This window comes from Orcinus orca, chromosome 4, assembly GCF_937001465.1.
Source record: "Orcinus orca chromosome 4, mOrcOrc1.1, whole genome shotgun sequence".
Classification (NCBI taxonomy): Eukaryota; Metazoa; Chordata; class Mammalia; order Artiodactyla; family Delphinidae; genus Orcinus; species Orcinus orca.
The window spans coordinates 47,934,635-47,956,417 of record NC_064562.1 but is presented as its reverse complement, the minus strand read 5'-3'; the positions used below and the strand labels follow the sequence as shown (position 1 = coordinate 47,956,417).

Sequence of the window (21,783 nt, the reverse complement as noted above, 5' to 3'; positions counted from 1 at the left end):
ACCTGCATGGAATTGATGAGCAAAACAGCCCTTGTGGGGTCTACTGCTTCCATGTGCCCTCAGAGTATTAGCTCTGAGTCTTCTGTTAGAGGAGATAAAGGGAAGCACAAGCGGGTCATATGGGATTATCCTCAACTGAGCCGTGTCATGTGCATTTTCAACACAGCCTCTTCATTTAGAGGGGAGTGGGAGTGAAAACTGGCAGTGACATATGCCATGCCACTGGGTGCCAGGACTGACTTCCCTAATCTGGTTGGTTCAGGAGCTGTTCCCTTCCTTTCTCCCTTGAATTTATACCTGTCCCTCCCAAAGCAGGATGCTCCATTCAGTAAGTTCACTTCCCTTGATAGAGAAAATTATTCTTAGGGTGAGTTGCTGAAAATCTAGTCTTCTTTTCCTTGAATTCCAGCACCAGTTTTGACTCAGCAGGTGATCCTTCTATAGTCTCTTCCCATATACTCTGGAGACAGTCCAGCCACAAAGCATTATCGCATACTCAGCCATTAAGACACCATATTTACTTACATGAGATCTAGAAATATCATAACAGCTCCATGAATTTTAATAGTGTTTACATGCCTATTCATTTAAAAATGGAAAACCTCAGGCAAGAACGCTTAGTTCTTCTTTTCTCTTCTTTAGAGAATAGTGAGTCCCAAATGTTGAACTATTGAGACTGCTGTTTGATTTTTGAGCTACTTACTCCTTCCTATGTCCATGTCCTCTCTCCCCCAACATGCTGGGGTGAAGTCTATTTTGATTTTATAATTAAAGCTAATTATAAGTAATTCTGTCTTATGGCAACTTTCTGGGGTGTATGATGCCAGGAGTGAGAGTCACTGCCCCTCCCCCAGGCAGGCTCTGAAAATCACCTAGACGAGCTGGTGAAGGAGGTTTTACCCTCCAGTGTATGAGGCTTTGCCCAGGTTCTGGGAAGTGGTCCGTGGGTGATTGGCTCCCAGCACCCAAGAGTCTCCTATGATTAAAGCTTCTTATCCAGCCTGCCTCTCCTTCTCTCTCCTCCGCTTTTTCTAACTCTATAATATTCTCTCAGTATTTCTCTCTTTCAGTTTTGTGTTTGGCGCTCTCCCCACAAACAAACTGTCTCTTGTACAGTTGAGATTCCAGGAAGATGGCCAGGGAGTAGCCCTCCAATTCTATAAAAAGGAAAGATATTAACTAAAACCAAGGACATGTGCAGAGTCGCCCTCACCCACTCACGTGCCTGGTCTCTTACTAAGCTCTCCCCTTCTCCCCGCAGACGCCCCAAGGGACATAAAATGTCGGTCTCCGTCACTCATCCTCCTCCTTCCTCGCCCACCTCTCTCATTTCTTGGCGTGTGCAGAATGTCACTCCTGGCATGGAGCACATCCCGTCAGTGTGCCGCCCGTGTCCAAGTGGCCCCCTCGTGCTACCCGCTTCTCCCTCGGCGAGCCTGGGTGATTGATGAGCGGCCCGTGGGTTGCGGCGTTGGGCAGTTACTCCTAGTGACGACACGCAGGGAGGCTGAGCAAGGCCCAAATATGGCCCTTTCCCCCCAGCCTTCCAGAAACCAAACATCTTTCCCAAGGGTACGTTTATAGGCTGGGTCCCGTGCCTGTAAGCCTGCGGAATGATACAGACTCCCTGCTGACCGCTCTGCCTCCCTTTCTTCCAGCTCCTCTACCAGGGACCTCTCCGGCTATGACCATGCTTATCTGAGGCGGAGCCCCGACCGGTGCAGCTCCCAGGGGAGCACGGACAGCCTGGAGCCCAGCGGGGGATGCCCGCCCTGCCACCCTCTCTCCCCGGCCAAGTCTACCAGCAGCATTGAGCAGCTTGGCCACCTCCATAACAAGAGAGACTCGGCTTACAGCTCCTTCTCCGCCAGTTCTAGCATCCTCGAATATCCGGCCCCCGGCATCTCTGGCCGGGAGCGTTCAGGCTCCGTGGACACCACTTCTGCTCGAGGTGGCCTCCTAGAAGGGATGAGGCAGGCAGACATTCGCTATGTTAAGACAGTCTATGATCCCCGGAGGGGGGTCTCAGCAGAGTATGAGGTGAACTCTTCAGGCCTGCTCCTGCAAGGTAAGGAGGCCCGAGCATTGGCAGATGGTCAGGGCTATGAGAAATGGCATAGTGTTCCTCGGGGCAAGGAAGCACCACCCCCCTCCTGGAGCCAGCACTGCCCCAGCTCCTTGGAGACCACCGTGGACAACTTGCCTCCTAAAGTGGGTGCGCCCCTGCCCCCGGCTCGGAGTGACAGTTATGCGGCCTTTCGGCAGCGAGAGCGGCCTGGCTCCTGGTCTAGCCTTGATCAGAAACGGTTCTGCCGGCCTCAGGCAAACTCTGCAGGCACCCTGAAATCTCCCTTCATAGAGGAACAGCTGCATACTGTGCTGGAGAAAAGTCCAGAAAACAGCCCCCCAGTGAAGCCCAAGCATAATTACACCCAGAAGGCCCAACCTGGCCAACCTCTGCTGCCGACTGGCATCTACCCGGTACCTTCCCTGGAGCCACACTTTGCCCAAGTGCCCCGGCCTTCCGTGAGTGGTAACGGCACCCTCTACCCTGCGCTGGCCAAGGAGGGCGGGTATCCAGCTCCGCAGGGAGCTTGCGACAAGACGGCTGCCCTTGATGAGAATGGGAACCAAAGTGGATCTAGCAGGCCTGGCTTTGCCTTCTGCCAGCCCCTAGAACATGACTCAGTGTCCCCGGGAGAGAGGAAACCTGAAGTTTCAGCCAAATGTGTCCCCTACAAAGTCCATTTCCTCTCAGTGCCTGAAAACGAGGAGGAGGAGACCTCCCTGAAGAGACTTCTCACACCTCTCCAAGGCGACAGCCCACATCCCAGTGAGAGAAAGAGCACGCAGGGCAACAAATATTCTAATTACCACAGCCTCCAATCCACTCCGGCTCAGGCCTGGCAAGTGGGTGAAGACAAGAGATCTTTCCTGCCCTCAGAGCCTTGGGAGGGGGATTTCCATGAAGACCACAATGCCAACCTCCGACGGAGGTTCGACAGAGGCAGCCTGGGCCAGAGCATGCCAGGCAACTTTGGCAAGACCACATCTGCCTTCTCCTCCCTCCAAAACATTCCTGAGAGTCTAAGAAGGCAAAGCAGCCTGGATCTAGGAGGGGGAGCCCAGGAGATCTACCTGGAAGGCACGTCCACCTGTACAGTCAGCACCAAGGCAGAGGACTCTGGAAGGACTGTTGTTCCTGATCACAGGAGCCAGCTGGACAGGTCAGTTTCCTATCCCAGGCCTGAGGGGAGAACCAGTGCCTTGGCTTCGTTCCACAGTTCAGACCCAAGGTATGAAGAGCTGCCCTCCCCGCCCCCGCAGGAGACATCCAGTCTGGGCCGAAGGAGGCTCAGCTCCAGCAGCGCCTCGGCTCTGCAGGGCTTTCAGTATGGGAAGCCCCACTGCTCCGTGCTGGAGAAGGTTTCCAAGATCGAGCAGCGAGAGCAAGGGAGCCAGAGACCCCCGAGTGCGGGCAGCTCTAGTTACGGTTATAACCACAGGCCCAACCGGACACTCCCAACTTCTAATACTTCGGGGAATGACTTGGAGGAGACAAAGGCCCATATCCGTTTTTCCGAATCCATTGAACCCCTAGGCAATGGGGAGCCGCACTGCAAAAACGGGGAGCCGAAGTCGGAAGAGGTTTCCTGGCAGCCGTGTGGTCAGCAGCTGAGGCGGGACGCTCGCCTGCTCCGCAGCCAGAGCACCTTCCAGCTCTTCAGCGAGGCGGAGAAGGAGGCCGTGTGGCCCGATGACCGGCCCCGCACGCCAGAGTCGCCCGTGCCGGATGCCCCCTTCAGCCGCGCCTACCGGAACAGCATCAAGGATGCGCAGTCCCGCGTTCTGGGCGCCACCTCCTTTCGACGCCGGGACCTCGAGCCGGGGACGCCCACAGCTGCCAGGCCCTGGCGGCTGCGACCCGCCTCTGCCCACGTGGGGCTGCGGAGCCCGGAAGCGCCGACTTCCGCCTCTCCGCACACTCCGCGCGAGCGGCACAGCGTGACCCCGGCCGAGGGCGACCCTGCCCGGCCCGCGCCCCCCGCCACCCGGAGGGGGCCGCGCCGGCACCTGACCCCTGAGCAGAAGAAGCGCTCGTACTCGGAGCCCGAGAAGATGCATGAGGTGGGGGTCTCGGAGGAGGCCGAGCCGGCGCCCCCGGGCCCGCCAAGGAAGGGGCCGCAGTTCGCGGAGAGCTCGGTGGCTGACCGGCGCCGCATCTTCGAGCGAGACGGCAGGGCCTGCTCCACCCTCAGCCTGTCGGGGCCCGAGCTGAAGCAGTTCCAGCAGAGCGCGCTGGCCGACTACATTCAGCGCAAGACCGGCAAGCGGCCCGCTGCCGCTGGCTGCGGCCTCCAGGAGCCTGGGCCGCTGCGGGAGCGCCCCCAGAGCGCCTACCTCCAGGCCGCGCCGGAGGGCCCCAGCCTCGCTGCTGCTTCCAGTCTCTCCTCTCTGCGGGAGCCCAGCCTGCCGCCCCGCAGGGAGGCCGCCCTCCAGACGGTCACCGCGGAAGGGGGTGGCGGGGAGCCGCCACGGGCCCCCCGAGATCGCAGCAGCTCCTTTGCCGATGGCCGCCACCTCGGGGAACGGCGCCGCGGAGACCAAGGCCCGAGAGAACTGCTCAGTGGAGCTAACGGCGGTCCAAAGGGCCCCCAGAGGCTGGATAGGACCCCTGGGGAGCCCTCCCCGTGGGGGTCCGCTGCCGGGAGGGCTGGGAAGTCCATGTCGGCCGAGGACCTGCTGGAGCGCTCAGGCGTTCAGGCCATCCCTGTCCACATGAGGTCACGGTCATCTCCCACCGCAGACAAGCGCCAGGTATGTGCAGCCAGCGGGTCCTAGCACTGCCCCTTGCATCCTGGAAGCCTTAGTGCGACTTCTCTAACCCCTCCTCTCCCCTTTGTTTTCCTTTTACACGCAAGAGAGTAGCATTCGTTTTCATAAGGTGCTTTCTCAGTGCCCCTGTCTGATGAGATCATTACAGAGATACAGATATATAGTACGTAGATATCGATATCTTATGTAGATACATGTATTGTATACCAATATAGATATCTATACATATATATGAGTGTGTATCAGTGGGTACAGATGTATATGTGTACACACACACACAGTAGGCCTCGTATTCCTGGTTCTGCACTGGAATGGAAAATATTGGGAAAATTCCAGAAAGTTCCAAAAAGCAAAATTTGAATTTGCCAGCACGCCAGCAACTATTTACGTAGTATTTAGATTGTAAGTAGAGATGATTTAAAGTATACAGGAGGATGTGTGTAGGTTATATGCAAATACTATGCCATTTTATCAGTATAGAGCATCAGGTGGATTTGGGTATCTGTCCCTGGGGGGGGGGGTCCTTGAGCCAATTCCCTGGGGATACTGGGAAGACAAGTGTATATAATATATATACACACATACATATATAGTATGTATGTATTATATAGTATATACATATATATATATAATAATTTCATTTTAGTGTTACCCACTTCTCAGTGTAAGAATTAGATTAGGAAAATTTAGGGGTTATCTTTTTGTTTCGGGGTTTTTTTTGCGTTTTGTTTTTTGTTTGTTTTGCTTCTTTTCTCCTTTATTAAGTTCATGCAATAGAGGCTGTGTCTCAGTTTTTTAAAGACGTTAGCTTCATACCTTCTTTGTTTCTATTGGACTTTTGCATTTACAAAATAAGTATAGTTATTGACTTTGATAGTTGTTGGTTATTGAGCTCCAGGCCTTCAACTAAGTATGCTTTTATGTTTATTATCCCATTAATCTTCAAAATAATCCTATGTGGTGGAGTATATTATCCATATCAAATCCATGTCTCTCTGCCTCTTTCTGTGTACTATCGTGGTGAGATAGGAGAATGTCAGACTTCCCAATTCTCTCATAAAGTCTCCAGACTATGAAAAGATCACGAGGCGCTTTCCACTGGAAATTTTAGGCGGAGCTAGGAGTAAGATCCGAGCACTCTGGCTCCAGGAGTCTATCAATTCCCCTAATTCTTAGCCCATTCTCAAGCTCCACGTGCACTGCAAGTCGATGTCCTGCCTCATGGTTCCCTTGCCGGGTAAGAAGATGCGAGGAATTCACATATATGTTACCACAGGGAAGAATACCCCTCCATTGTCCCTTCTCAGATTCTGTTTTCCCCAGCAGAGAATGTAATCATTCAGCAAGCATTTGTAGAGTGTGTGTTTTACGAAAAGGACTGCTTATAGGTTTAAAGGAAACGTAAAGGAAAATAAGGGTCATGCCTTTCTGGGGTTCACAATTGAGCAAAGGACTATGAACTTACATATAAATAACTAACACGAATAGTGAATGCTTTGGGAGTGGTCATAAATAATATGCTATGGGAGGGATAGTAATTCTGAGAGGATCTAAGAGAGCATCTCTTGAAGGAGAAGGGATATGAACCAGGCTATAAAGGATGAGCAGGATGTTGACAAAGAGTTGGAGGTTGTGTGGGGGAGGCATTGAGTTGGAGGAAACAGCTTCGGACAAAGAAGAGTTAGCCATTACTGTCTGAGACATCTGTCTGCTGCAGTGCTTCTGCAACACACATACGCACAGCATTGTGAGAAAATACTGCTCCCTCCCAGATATTTTCTCTTCAGAAATATTTTCTCCCCAATATAACCCACACACCACACACACACACAGTCTATAGAGGCAATCCTCCATAAGCCTCCAGTAGCTGCTTTTTACCCCTTAGCGTGAAGAACAGAGCTAATTTCCAGTCCTTATCCTACAACTAAGATGCTTTTAAAATCCATATGTGTAACATGCCATTTCAGCCAGTTTGATGGGCTTCGGAAGCTCACCACGTAGCAGAACAAACATTTTCTCTATTTCTCTCCCCATGTCCTGAAGAAAATAGAAATGCTTAGGTGAAAACTAAATCATCTTCTGATCGATGTCATTATTCTCTCTTGGGGAATTTGTTGGATGGTTATGAATGTTATTTTGCCCTTCCAGATATTTCTCAAGCCTGGTAAACTGGGAAATAGAGCTAAAACATAGGCAGTATAGAGAAATGATCCCAATTAAATCCCAATTATTTGGTATTATTTGAAAAACTTTCTAGAAAGACAGCTAAATACAGAACATTATTTATGTTCTCTTTAATAAAGGGAGTACCATATTTAGAAATTATTTAACGGGAATATGATGCCAGAGGGGGGAAATGTTTCAACGTGAAATACTTTATCTGCGCTGCTTTGCTCCTACAAATTCTGAAAATAGGTTATCATCCCCTAGATTGCAACTGCATCAAGACTGTGTTCTTAGGCTTCCTCCTTCATTCCCTGGCTCAGCAGCTGCACTGTGCCTGCCCTGAGACTGGTCCATGGCAAGGTCTGCCTCTCGCATCTTCTTCATACACCCATTATCTACCTTAGTTGTAGAACTAGTGAAAAACAAAATAAAACTAGTCTCCACATAATTATTGTGGTTAATATTTTAAGATGTTATTATTTATTTGAATAAATTCCAGGAACTTTTACCATTAAGCTTTAGGGAAGGTGTTAAATAACAATTTTTCTCATCCCGGCTTTAGAGGACTCTGAGAAATTAAGTGACGCTGTAGCGACTAAATCATCTGGTTGAGTTAAACCCAAAATATGGAGTCTGTTTCTGGTGCTGGCTCAGTCCGAGGCATCCGGAACAAACGCTGCTTGCTCCTGCCAGGTAGATACTAATAGAGCAGGATTTTGCAAGCTTTGGGCAAGGATTCAGCTCCTTTTCAAAAGTCCATTAGTGAGGATAGTTTTTGCTTCCAAAACAAGGTCAGCATGGAAATCAGTTTCTCTGTTTATAAAGCTTGATCATTCTTGGGCCTGAAACGATGATTGTAGAAGGCTGCCACCTTTTGTAGCCTGAGACCTGCTCAGACACTCAGCACCCCTGGGCCTTTCCTTAGCCAGCTGTGGTCGTCTCTGAACAAGCCGCCTCCTATTCCCTCTCCTTTAATTCCTCTTAATTTTAATAGATTTATTTATTTATTTATCTTTGGCTGCGTTGGCTCTTCGTTGCTGTGCGTGGGCTTTCTTTAGTTGCAGTGAATGGGGGCTACTCTTTGTTGCACTGTGCGGGCTTCTCATTGTGGTGGCTTCTCTTTGTTGCTGAGCACGGGGTCTATGTGCATGGGCTTCAGTAGCTGTGGTTCACGGGCTCTAGAGCGCAGGCTCAGTAGTTGTGGCGCACGGTCTTAGTTGCCCCGTGGCATGTGGGATCTTCCCGGACCAGGGCTCAAACCCGTGTCCCCTGCATTGGCAGGCGGATTCTTAACCACTGCGCCACCAGGGAAGCCCCAATTCCTCTTAATTTTAAAGGTGTAATTGCAGAACAAATGGATATTAGTGACGGAGCTGAAGGGCACATCAAATTCTTGGCTATTTCCTACTTTCTGTGAGACTTTAGAAAACTTAACTGTTTTAAAGTAGGTAGGCCCTGCAAAGCTGCAGGAAAAAATCCAGACATTTCTGTCTTGGAGATGGAAATTTACACCTGTTCGTTGTCATAGATCTAAAATATAGCAGAGGCTATAAAAAGAAAGCTTTTGGAGAAATAAGATTCCTGGTGGGGTATTTTTTTTTTTTCAAAATGCTGAGTTAGAGTCTTCTCTGGTTCTCACTGTATTTTCAGAGATCTTCATTTCTTATATGTAGCACATTCACCATGTGATGATGTGACAGACATTTGATTGCTGAGGAAATTGCTCAGTGCATGGAACCCCACAATGTTGGATGCAACATTGTATATTGCATGCAACCTGTATATCATTTTTAGTACCTCTCAACAAGCCTGGGGATAAATAACAGAATCAACTTTCCACAAAATGTAAAGTTACAACTAGCTACGAATAATCAAATGTTTACTATGTGCCAGTCACTGTACTGTGTTTTATAAGCTTAAAATTAATCCTACATCTATGCAAAGGAGGCGATACCGTTGTTATCACCATATTACAGATGAGGGAACTGAGGCACAGAAAGGCTGAGAAATTTGCCCAACATAGTGGGAGCAAGGTTTTGACCCCATACTGTCTGACTCCAGAGGTTTTAAGTCACTATACCACACTGCCTCCCGGTATCAAAAAAGACTGGGTGACTGGAGGGAGGTGAGAGTTAACCATCTTATATCTGAAAACTCCAGCCAGTGAATTGATTTCATTTTAACATTTATCAATTACTGTTATACATTTAAATAACATTTAAATTTTTTTAACTGAATTTCTAATTCATTTTAGCAGATACTTGAAGCTGATATTACAAAGTAGATGAATATTGTCTTCGTATTTCATTGGTCATAGAGATATTAGGATATTTAATTCAGAATCCAAAGGAAGAGTGAGAATCGGAATTGGATGGGATCCAGGTTTACAGTTCTGACTGTACTGTGCCTAATGAAGAGTAAGAACTGGTGTACTTTTAAGTCAGTCAAAAGAAGGTAGAGACGATTAACCAAAACAGACACTTAAGTTTCTGTTGGCATAACTCTATACCTGGTATTTCTCCCATTGCCACTGCTTTTTCCTAAATTGTCATAATAGTTTATACTTCTTACCGGTTTATAGAAAATCAAGTCTTCTTTGAAAGTGCATACGTGCCCCATCTAAGCAAATAAATGCAACAGGAATGTATCCTCCTTGGGCTTTCTGCTAGGTTGGGAAGGCATTTTCCTTCTGTCCAAATGGTATTTCCATTGACAGGAGATGTAGAGTTCTCTCAATGGCCTATTGCTGGGTCTGAGTTCTTTCATTTTATATACACCCACAGAAATATCAAGCTCATACTGTAATTCAAAGGAAATAATAGAGTAGAAATATATATTTGAACGTTACTAGGTTAGGAGCTTTAAGGGGACCTAGATAGGCTTTTCCAGGTAATTATTGGCGAAGGTGAACATTCATGTCAACAGAGGGGGTGGAGTGGGGAAAGACTTTTTTTTTTTAACTTTTTATTTTATATTGGAGTATAGTTGATCAACAATGTTGTGTTAATTTCAGGTGTACAGTAAAGTGATTCAGTTATACATGTATCTGTTCTTTCTCAAGTTCTTTTCCCATTTAGGTTATTACCGAATATGGAGCAGAGTTCCCTGTGCTATATATACAGTAGGTCCTTGTTGGTTATAAAGGGACCATAGGGTTTTGCGGAGAGTAGGAATTCCCATTCCCTCTAGTGATATTTGAGCAAATCAGGGGCACATGGAATTCCTTTTTCTCAAAGCACTGACATCTGATTGTATCCAGCTCAGCCACCATTCAACTTAAGATTCCAAAGATCAACCTTAGGCTTTGAGGAAATCATGGTTTGAATCCTAGCTGCTTACTTAATTGTGGGTAAGATACTTATCCTCTCTGAGCTGCAATTACCTCCCCTCTCCCCATTGTTATAGATTCAGTTACAGAAGAAACGTCAGGTGCCTAACACAGCTCCAGGCACATCATTTGAGGATTTTAAAGAGCTTGGCTGACTGTCCAGCACACAGTAAATGCCGAGTAGGGGGAAGCTGCAGTTACTAATAATATTCAGGGTTGTTTCTTCTTTGGACCTTCTCCCACCCACCTTTGGCTCTTTTCATTGCTTCTTAGTACCTCTACCAATGATTGGGGGGAAAAAAAGAAAGAGAGAGAGAGAGTGAGGTGGGGTGATGAAAAGCAATCGGCCCTTTGGACAGAATAAATGGTGAAATAAATTGTTGAAATTAAGTTTAGTGATTACATGTGGATTTAATTTTCTTGTTTTCTACCTGTCTCCTATTATCATAAATAATTGAGTTTTATCAATAGCTATATCATTATCTTCATCAGGGACCTGTACATATGAACTGATTCTACACTAACAAAAACTGACCTACAACCCTTTCAGGAAACTAATATATACCCTTATTTAAAACAAAAACAATAATGACTACCCTTGAAGTGTCCCCCGAGTTACTGACATTACATGTGGGTGAGATGTTTTTCCCAGAGAGGATGTATTTCAACCTGATTACAAGCCAGATTCATATCTAATTCTTGAGATTTTGCTGAATCCAATAAACTCTGCTTTTCCTGTCATCTCCCATATTTCCCTATTGCTGTTTTGAAAGCTTGGCCCTTTGATTTAATTTCATCATTATATTTCAAGTATAGGAGTTGTCTGAAGTCCGGAGATACTTGTTATCAGACTTCTCTTGTTTAGAAAATGTCTTTGTTAGGAGAGGCACCCAGTGAGGTAGACTGAGGTTCTGCCACCTGTGACCTTGGGAAAGTTAACCTCTTGGGGCCTGTGTCCTCATCAATGCAGTGGGATTAACAGTACTTCCTGGGCTTTGAGGATGAAATGGGTTAGTATGTAAGAGTGCCACCATGATACCTGATAATAAATAGTGGACCTGCAATAAATGTCCCTTCTCCTTTATACCTCCACCCCCTTGGTAAATTTAAATACCCGTTTGTTGGTAATAACGCCGTTCCTCTTGTGTTTTAAGGATGTGCTTTTGGGGGAAAACAATGGCTTTGGTCTTGTGAAGGATCCATGTTATTTGGCTGGCCCAGCATCCAGGTATGTATCTGTATTTATGATGCCCTCTACCTTATGAATGCTGCTGGAGCTAAATGCTTCTGTTCCTCTCTGCCAGAAATCGAAGTGTGATATTATGATGTTTCATAGTGTCGTGTGCCACCTCTTCAGTTTGTCTAGGCCATGGGGAGCTTTCTTTTTTATTGATAGATGACTTTCTCTAAGAATGATACTATTCAAAATAGGTTTTGAATGTGTGCTGTTGAGGCAATGGTTGACTTCCAGTAAGTTTGGCATCAGAATAGTTGATGGATATGCTCTTCTCAAGTATATCCTCTGGCTCTCACACGCGGGGCCTCTCTTAAACGTGGCTGATCTCTTCTGGCTCTGTCCCAGAGGATCAGGTCTGCTGAATAAAGCACTAGGGGAAGAATGAGCATCACGAACAGCCTTCACAGAACAAGACAAACTTGCAGGAATCACCTGAAGTAAAAAATAAAGCTCTAAAATCATTATTTTAGGCACTTAGAGATAGAAAATAGCAGGAAATTCATGTTTTTAAAGTTGCCATCAAAATCACTTCTCCTTGGTAGAAAAAATATAATGGACAGTTTTTCAGAATTAGAATCTTTAAACTATTCACTTGGAGCTTAAGAAGTAGAAATTTCCAAAGAGAGTTTCCTCTGAACCACATGCCTGTATGTAGTTTTAATGCAGCATTATAGGACTATCTACTGTCATCTGTTATTACTAATGTTAATACATTTAAACCCTCCCTACTACCGTCCATGTTTTTTCAAGCCAGTTCCTTAATTTTTACTGTTTCATTCAATCATTGTTTCTCTCTTTTTCTGGCATTCACCTTCTCGATAGCTCAACCTAATACTGCCAGCATGGTCAGGAAGTGGGTATTAGGTTACCTCCTTCACTGCCAAGAGCAGCCTTCTGTAGTTGGTCTTGCTCCTGGAGCTGTGCCTAAAGTGAAGCGGTCAAGGTGAGGCTGAGGACTTTAGTTTGGCTGCATTAATTCAAAGCTAGAGACAAGGGAAGACTAACAGTGAACTAGAGCTCTGCCAAAGGAGAGCTGGTCTGGGGCTTCCCTGGTGGCGCAGTGGTTGAGAGTCTGCCTGCCGATGCAGGGGACACGGGTTTGTGCCCTGGTCTGGGAAGATCCCACATGTTGGGGAGCGGCTGGGCCCGTGAGCCATGGCCGCTGAGCCTGCGCGTCCGGAGCCTGTGCTCCGCGGCGGGAGAGGCCGCGGCGGTGAGAGGCCCGCGTACCACAAAAAAACAAAAAAAAAGAGTGACGTGAACTTAGAAATTTATATAATGGAGTCCACTTGTAGGGGTCGGGAGGAAATAAGAGCACAAATAAATGGTGGTATAAGAACGCATGGCAAGGCTTCCCTGGTGGCGCAGTGGTTGAGAGCCCGCCTGCCAGTGCAGGGGACACGGGTTTGTGCCCCGGTCCGGGAAGATACCACATGCCACGGAGCGGCTGGGCCCGTGAGTCATGGCCGCTGAGCCTGCGCGTCTGGGGCCTGTGCTCCGCAACGGGAGAGGCCACAACAGTGAGAGGCCCACGTACCACAAGAAAAAAAAAAAAAGAGAGAGCTGGTCTGAAGTCTAAGGTGAAACTAAATTCAACCACAAAAAATAAAATGCTGGATTCCAAAAAGGACTTGAATAGACATTTCTCCAAATGGCCAACAGGCCCATGAAAAGATACTGCACATCACTAATCATCAGAGAAATGCAAGTCAAAACCACACTCATTAGAATGGCTACGATCGAAAAAACATAAAAGAACAAGTGTTGGTGAGGATGTGGAGAAATTGGAACCCCTGTGCACTGTTGGTAGGGTTACAAAATGGTATAACTGCTACGGAAACAGTATGGAGGTTCCTCAAGAGATTAAAAATCTATCATATGACCCAGCAATCCCACTTCTGAGTATAAATCCAAAGAATTGAAAGCAGTGTCTTGAAGAGAGATTTTCATACCCATGTTCGAGGCAGCACTATTCACAATAGCAAAGAGGTGGAAGCAACCCAAATGTCCACAGATGGATGAGTGGATAAACAAAATGTGGTATATGCATACAGTGGAATATTATTCAGCCTTTAAAAGGAAGGAAATGCTGTCACATGCTACAACCTGAATGTACCTCGAGGACATTATGCTAAGTGCAATAAGCCAGTCATAAATACTTTGATTCCCCTTGTATGAGGTATCTAAAGGAGTCGAATTTATAGAGAAGTAGAATGGTGGTTACAAGGGCCAGGGGAGTGGCAAAAGAAGAGTTGTTGCTTAATAGGTATATAGTTTCAGATTTGCAAGATGAAAATGTTCTGGAGATCTGTTTTGCAACAATATTGGTGTATTTAACACTACTGAACTGAACATTTTTAAATTTAAAATGAATTTAAAGTATTTAATTTTACGTTATGTGGGGTTTTTTTAAACCACATTAAAAAATGCTATGAAGGAAAAAAATGAGACTAATCAAACTTGATTCCTGGATACATGTCAATAGATGCTTGTCTCTCACACTCTATTATAAAAGAGACTGAAATAAAATCTTATGATACTAGTCTTTATTCTTGGAAAACAGTTACCAGGAAGAAGTATTCTCAACCAAACTAAGCATGTAACTCAACTATTACCTTCAAAAATATAGTTTTTTACAGTATGGTTCCTGTAAACTAGGAAGATTAAACATAAACTTAAAATGTTATATCAAAGTTTATTTGGGCTACATCTTTAAAAGATAAATATTATTTTATTGTGTGTTTTAGTGATGTCTCCCCTTTTTTTTTTTTTTTTTTGCGGTACGCGGGCCTCTCACTGTTGTGGCCTCTCCAGTTGTGGAGCACAGGCTCAGCGGCCATGGCTCACGGGCCCAGCTGCTCCGCGGCATGTGGGATCTTCCCGGACTGGGGCATGAGCCCGCGTCCCTCACATCAGCAGGCAGACTCTCAACCACTGCGCCACCAGGGAAGCCCAATGTCTCCCCTTTTTAAAAAGCAAAATGAAGGTACCTGAGTTGGTCCTTAAAACATCAGATTCCAGTTACTCCATGTCCTATTAGAGGATGCTAAGTTTAAAAATAGTTCATGGCCTGCAGTCTAAACAGCAGTTTGGCAGAAGAGACGTCGTTTGTTCAACAGACATTTACTGAGAGGGTACTTTGTGCCAGGATCTGGGGATAGCAAAATGAATAAGACATGGGGGTAAAGAGCACCCCCAGTGCATCTCCTGCCCCTGGGTTTCTGGTGTACCCATCTGGGAACCCACCAAGAAGGACAGAATAGCCACTCTTGAATATTGACAGACTTCTGGTAAAGAAACTGCTTCTAGATGAAAAGGATCTGTGATGGGAGGGGAGGGTATGCATCTGAGTGGAAGATGGGCCTCTTACTCAACCATTTGCATTTATAGTAAAGAAAAAATAATGGCAGGAGAAAAGCTAATTTGGTTCTTTGTGGTCTTTTCCTTCTTTATGCTGCTTTGCCATCACCTGGCACTTAGATGATTTCGTGGCAGGCCTGTGCTGGGGCTCTGATTTGGGACTGAGCCACAGCTCTCTCAGGATGCGGGTCTGTAAAATGAAAAATGCCATCTGCTCTCCAGATTCACTTGCACACTAGTCAGGGAGCTACAAATGTGGGATTTACAAATTATTATGGTTGTTCACTGGAGATATTTTTAGCCTCACATTAACTCTTTTTTTTTTTTTTTTTTGCGGTATTCGGGCCTCTCACTGTTGTGGCCTCTCCCGTTGCGGAGCACAGGCTCCGGACGCGCAGGCTCAGCGGCCATGGCTCACGGGCCCAGCCGCTCCGCGGCACGTGGGATCTTCCCGGACCGGGGCACGAACCCGTGTCCCCTCTATCGGCAGGCGGACTCTCAACCACTGTGCCACCAGGGAAGCCCCTATCCTCACATTAACTCTTGCATGGCAGGCAGGCAGTGCTAGAGACGTGTTTTCTTTGTTTTTGTTCTCCTTTTTTTCCTTTCAAACACGTTAACAAACGTATTGGAAATTGTTGGGTTTTCCCTTAGAGCCTAGAGGACAGCTGTTTAAACGACCATGCACCCTATTTGCTCGTTATGGTCAGTCTCTTTCTCCAGAGGTAACTGCTTATTAGCTCCTTAGGTGAGACTCTCCCTTTCCTTCTTACTTTCCATTTTAAGAAATGAAAACACTGGGAGACTAAGAGAAAGTTGTAAATAAACCCTTCAGATTCTGCAGCCCACGCAAATACTTTCCAAACAGACCTCCCCCGTGGGGCTCACACCTGTGGAGAATGAGGCAGCATTCTTTTCCCCAGAGGCAGGAGCTGGTTCCCAAACTAGTCCTAAAAGGAGCAGAAGAAACATACCTGCTCCTGCCTTTTATATCCTGAAGCCTGTCCTCAAAAGCTGCCTTGCATGGGGGGAGGTAGATGGGGTGATGAGAGGGTTAATGGAAAGAAATGCCTTGTGACCCCAGGCTTGCCGTGTGACATTTTCCTGCAGGAGTTTATGCCTACTTGGCATCTCATTTAAACTTGGTTCTTTGTATGAGCAGCCAAGGGAAGACAGTGTGCAGCTTCTCCGGGCTTCCTTCTCCCCATCAAATGCTTTTCCCGTCCATGTAATGCACCTTGGGCTCAGTGTTTGCCCCTTTTCTTCAGAGCTAACCTATGTGTCTGTATCCCACTCCAGGCCATTCAGCTGTTCCAGCCGTGAAGAGATGTTGTTGCTCCCACACCATCCCAGCCCTCGTTGCGGGGTTTCGGGCGGCAAAGCAGGTGGTGGTGCCTCCATTCCCGGCAGGGGTCTGGGACCGCTGGACCCTCCAAGGCAGGCCAGCAGAACGCCTTGCCCCCGGCCCCTGCCCTCAGGAGCGCAAGGGCACCTCCCGGACACCAGGGCTGCACCGCCAAGCTCAGCCCTGCCTGCCCCTGGCCCCTCGAGCTACTGCTCGCAGGCCGCCGCCGCCCAGCCCTGCACCCCAGCCGGGACCCCCAAAAATGGCGGCCACTGGCCGGCCCAGCCTCCCAGCCCCGAGCGCAGGAAGGAGGAGGGAGCAGGGACGCGGCCCTCCCCGCCCTGGGTGAAGAGGGCCCACGCGGTCCGAGAGGACAGCCTCCCCGAGGACAGCGCATCGCCTGGGTGCGCGAGCCCCAAGCACTACCCCAAGCCGCAGGCCCTCCCCAGCCCGAGCAGCACTTCTGACCCCGACACGCCCCTCGGGGCCCCAGGCACTCTGGGCAGGGTCTCCCTCCGGATCTCTGGGTCGGCCCCGCTGGCCTCCCTGCCGCCTCGGGAGGACGACGACGACGAGGTGTTCGCTAGGGACCTACGCTCCACCGCCTCTTCCGGCCCCGCCTGCGAAGCGCCGCCCCCTCCCAGCTGGGAAGCCCCGGCCCAGAACCTGGACTGCTTCCCTCCGCCTCCCCCTGAAGCTGTGTGCGCGGAGCAGTGGGACAGCGAGGGCTACCGGGAGCCCCACGCCAGGTGAGAGCAGCCCTCCGCCAAGGTTAAGGGTCTCCCTCCCCAGGAAGAGATTTCCACGCTCCACGCTTCTCAGAGCCGCCTCTGCTGGCCACTGGAGAGCCCTGTGGAGGTTTCTTAACAGGAGCCCAGCTCACGAAACTGGCACAACTGTTCCATTTGTTGACCTTGGTGGTCGTCATTTTAGTCGTCCTTGGGCACCGAGGTGTGGTTCATTTCTGTGGATGTGGCAGGTTCAAAGAGTCCAAATAAACAGCATCCCTCTTCCCTGCCCAGAGTTCTGAACCCGTTAAGAAATAAGGCAAAAGAAAACGGCATTCAGAAGACCAAAAAAATCACTTTTATTACTGAGAGAGCTGATCCTGGAGCATATGGCTTCTATCTGAGTATAAGTGGGCCTCCTAATACTGAGCCCCGAATTAAACAGGGGTGCCCGCCTAGTCACAGGCTGTGCTGGACACACACACAGCAAGCACACGTGTGAACACGCAAGAGCAAGCCTGGAGGTAACCTTACTCTCTAAAGAAAGAGGCTGGACTAGGAATGGGCTATGGTCAGCTTCTCTTTGCAGAGTCACTCTCTCTGTCCATAGGAAGGAATAAAGAGTAAGGCTGAAGGTCATTAACGTTTAGGGAAGACCTCTGCTTGGAAGCCAGGAGAATGAGGAAGAGGCATTTCCCAACACATACTCCCTAGGACGGCACTAAAATACATTGTCTGATAGCACCCTTGTCGTAACTTCCCTTAAACACCACCTGTTCCCTTTCACTACCCTCTGTTCACTTTGATAAAGCTCTGGAATCCGAGAACAACATTCACCAAAACTGAATTCCTGCTACATCTGTCCCCCTTAAAAGGTCACACAACCCCCCTGTGACCAGCTAGTGGACTTAGTTGAAGGCCCTTTTGAACCCTGCCGTTTGTGGGGAATAACAACCCCAGAAACTCCTGATGTGTGTGGGAAGCTGCAGCCCTCGTGTGCAAACGTCTCCCTGCCTTCCTTCACCCTCCTGCTGACTCTTCTCTTAACCACTCTCTTTTAATACCCCTAGCAGCTCCGGCAAACTTGCCAAGGTGACAGTTGCCAAGGAAAGGCCCATCCCTGGTGCAGCCCATTTGGTTGATAGTCAGATACTGGCTTCCAGATCCCAGACTTCCATCAAGAGTTCAGAGGCCAATGAGACCAACCCACCCTCCACCACCGGTGCTCCGCCCCAGCCTGCCGGGTCTCTTAGCAAGCAGCCAAGCCCAGGGCAGCCCCCTTCCATCCAGACCCAAAGCCTCAGCCACGACCCAGTCAGTGGGACTCAGAGTTTAGAAGAGAATGTCAGCTCTGGCCCTCAGAAGACCTCAGAAGACATGAGAACAGAGGCTCTGGCCAAGGAAATTGTCCACCAAGACAAATCTCTGGCAGACATTTTGGATCCAGACTCCAGAATGAAGACAACTATGGACCTGATGGAAGGTTTGTTTCCACGAGATGCTAATCTGCTGAAGGAAAACAGCATAAAGAGGAAGGCCATGCAGAGAACTGTCAGCTTCCCAGGATGTGAAGCTAAGAGGTAAGTCCCTGGTCATGTCCCCAAAGAGACTTAAAATTGAACTCCTTCCATGGGGGTGATGATAAGTCTAGAACTGCTTAGCTGAGGTTTTCCCGCTTCCAAAGATCCTGACCCCAGACTGACATTCCATCTCAGCCTTAGGGGAATGGCTCTGACCTACCTTGAGTTGTTTGCCCAGCAACAAGTAGTAATAGTAATTACTGTTTATAACCTATCGTTCACGTTCTCTGCGTCAAGCATTATATTCTTTATGTAAGCATTATCTCATTTAATGTTCGCGAGAACCTTCTGAGATAGCTACCGATTTTATGTCCATTTTACAAATGAGGAAACTGAAGCAGAGAGGAATGAGAACCATGCCCAGCTGAAGTCATAGAACATGTGAGTGATGGCGTCTGTGCGCTCTCAGTGCTTATACAGTGCCCTTGAAAACTCAGCACACGTGCAGCTGCCCGTTCTGCCAGAGTTGCCCTTACAGAGCCCCATACGGGTCGGTGCTGAGGGAGGGGCAGGTGGAAGTGGTGAGCACACAGGGGCCTCCCCTCGGCCGAGGTGAACATGGTCTTGTAAAAAGCGTGACAGCCTAGAGAAACAGATTGACTTACTCCGCTGACATTCACCTTTGAAGAGGTAGGGTGGGCGTCTGCTCACATCCTGAACATCAGGAAGGGGCTGAACAGGAGAGCGCCCATGGTCTTGTTCAGCCGTGGGCCTGCACCCGAAGCTCCCTGAGCAGCGCGTTTCCCGTCCTGTAACGTGCATCCCAGCGCCTGCCCACAGCCGGTGAGAGGAACGTGAGCCGTCTGTATTTTTCCTCCTTTTGATTTCTCCCGGGTTACTGCAATATTTTCTTGCATGTTTGATTTCCTTAAGGGACTACTATGGGAGAAATTTAGGATGGTTTTTATTTTCTTTTAAATTTTCAATGAAAACTATATGGATCAACAGTCCGGAGCTCCAGTTAGTGGCTTCCAGACTACATAAAAGCGGAGAGCATTCCATCTGAATTTGGGCTTGCATTTTAGAAATTTCCAACTGATCCTCGCTAAATTACTAACAGGAACGCAGGGGAGGGGAGAAAGGAAAGAACTGCGTGGTACTTACAGGCTATCTGATAGGTTATCGGAGGCTCTCCTGATACAAGCCCTCAGCAGTCACCTTGTCCAGCCCCTCCTTTTTCAGATGTGGCAAACAGAGACTAATTGAGGAGAAGTGACTTATCCAGGGTCATGTGTTTAGCAAACACTTCTTAAGCACCTACAATGTGCAAGGCAATCCACTGGGTACACGAGGGACCCACAGATGAGTTTCTGTGGATGTGCCAGTCAGTTCACCACGGGTGGTTGTCCTCCAATCACTCGCTATGGGAAGACCAAAGTAATTTACAAGTACATGCTTAGAAAAGCATTTCCTGGCATTATCCATGAGAACCTAGGTTTAGAAGTGAAATGGTCATGTAGCTTTTGCAGCACTGAGAGCTTCCTAAGGAATTGCAAAAGGATGGCATCGCCATCTTCTGGTAAAAATGAGCATTGTCCTTGTTGTACATGAGACTGCGCCAATAGCCACTGTGAGGTTTAATCAGATAGATGTCCAAGAAGCCTATTTGTGAGGCAGTGAATATATGTTGTGGGGGGGGACTATATCAGAAGACCTTTTCCCCATCTTTTCAATTAACTGGATTAATATGACTGCATTGTTTAGAGGAATAACCCCAGCAAGCGGGAAACTAGTAAAAACACCTTTTTGGTTGTTCTTTATTCCATAGTAAAATGATGGTCTAGATGTTAAACAATGTCACAAGATTACCTCTCCTAGAGAACCTAATTATGTCCATAGAGTCATCTATTCAGTGAGTAGGGCTTTACCTATAGAGTATGAAAGGCAGCTTGACTATAGTAAAACAAAGAGCATAGTTATTCAGGTTCCCAACTTCTAGTTTGTTCTCCAGCCTTGAAATCTCCCTGCTGTGTAATCCGTGAGTAGATTTTACATCTTGTATCCGTTCACTGTTGACCAGCAAGCTCCAAATTCCAGGCTTACATAGAGCCTCAGGCTTACATGAAAAGGAAAATGGGTAGGTGTCCAAACAACAATTAGTGTAGACATCAGAAACATTATGGGCAACATGGAGGAGTAGGAAATAATTAACCTAAAACCTGAGATTTGTGCAGCACCTTGAAAATACTTTCACAGTGACTAAGTCGAGGCTCCCTGTTGTCTTTCTGTGAAACAGGGAGTCAGTATCATTCACAAAAGGAAAAACATGCAGAGAGGTTAAATGTCCATAGTCCTGACTCCCACTCCCCTTCCCAATATTGCCCTTGGTGGTTTTCCATCCCGAGTATGCTGGCTTCCCATCCCGAGTATGCTGGCTTCAAGAGCCCCACACGTTAGTAGGCAGTCACTAGTAAATACCTATTAGTCCATCCTAACTTCTGGGAAGATATCGAATATAATTTTTTTACACATTTCCGAATGGACAAACATATGGTGAAATTAAGCTGCGTGTGGCTGTACTTTTTGTTCTTTCTGACCCAGGAGTGAAGACAAGGAAGCAGCGGGCATGTTGGTCAACTGTCCTGTCTACTACAGCGTGTCTGCTCCCAAGGCTGAGCTTCTGAACAAAATCAAAGCTATGCCAGAGGAGGTGAATGAGGAAGAGGAGCCGGCAGACATCAACGAAAAGAAGGTAAGGAAAGAAATGGGGGGCTTCCCTAGTGGCACAGTGCTTGGGAGTCCGCCTGCCGATGCAGGGGACACGGGTTCGTGTCCCGGTCCGGGAAGATCCCACGTGCTGCGGAGCAGCTGATCCTGCACGTCGGGAGCCTGTGCTCCGCAACGGGAGAGGCCACAACAGTGAGAGGCCCGCGTACCGCAAAAAAAAAAAAAAAAGAAAGAAAGAAATGGGGGCCTTTGTTCTCCCCCCAGAAAGATAGTCAAGGTCCTAGCAGGGTTATTGGCCCCTTACAGCAGGAGGGGAAAAGGCCTGTCACATCACCAACCTCGCCAGACCATCACGAGATTCTCGACTTGCAGGGCACTTGGAGCAATTGCCTCACAGCTCTCCTGTTATTTTTGTTTTTACAAATGACAAAAGTGAAGGTTAGAGGGATTAAGGTATTTCGTACAAGTCACATAGCTGCTTCCCGGTCTAACACAGGGACCCCAACACCGTTCTAAGCAGCTGACCAGCCAATGTC

At 47.9% G+C, this 21,783-nt stretch overlaps 1 protein-coding gene across 10 annotated transcripts in view; it reads left to right on the top strand.

Annotated features, from left to right (window-relative positions):
- Window positions 1–21,783, top strand: part of SHROOM3 (shroom family member 3) — a 197,568-nt gene that overhangs the window by 157,574 nt on the left and 18,211 nt on the right. For 8 of the 10 annotated variants that reach the window (XM_033406498.2, XM_033406495.2, XM_049709350.1 and 5 more), the window contains 5 exons: window positions 1,659–4,818; window positions 11,485–11,558; window positions 16,227–17,021; window positions 18,071–18,580; window positions 21,122–21,272. In XM_033406498.2, the coding sequence (XP_033262389.2) occupies window positions 1,659–4,818; window positions 11,485–11,558; window positions 16,227–17,021; window positions 18,071–18,580; window positions 21,122–21,272 (4,690 nt within the window). The remainder of the gene's footprint in view (window positions 1–1,658; window positions 4,819–11,484; window positions 11,559–16,226; window positions 17,022–18,070; window positions 18,581–21,121; window positions 21,273–21,783) is intronic. The other 2 variants (XM_033406499.2, XM_033406492.2) reach the window with 1 other exon arrangement.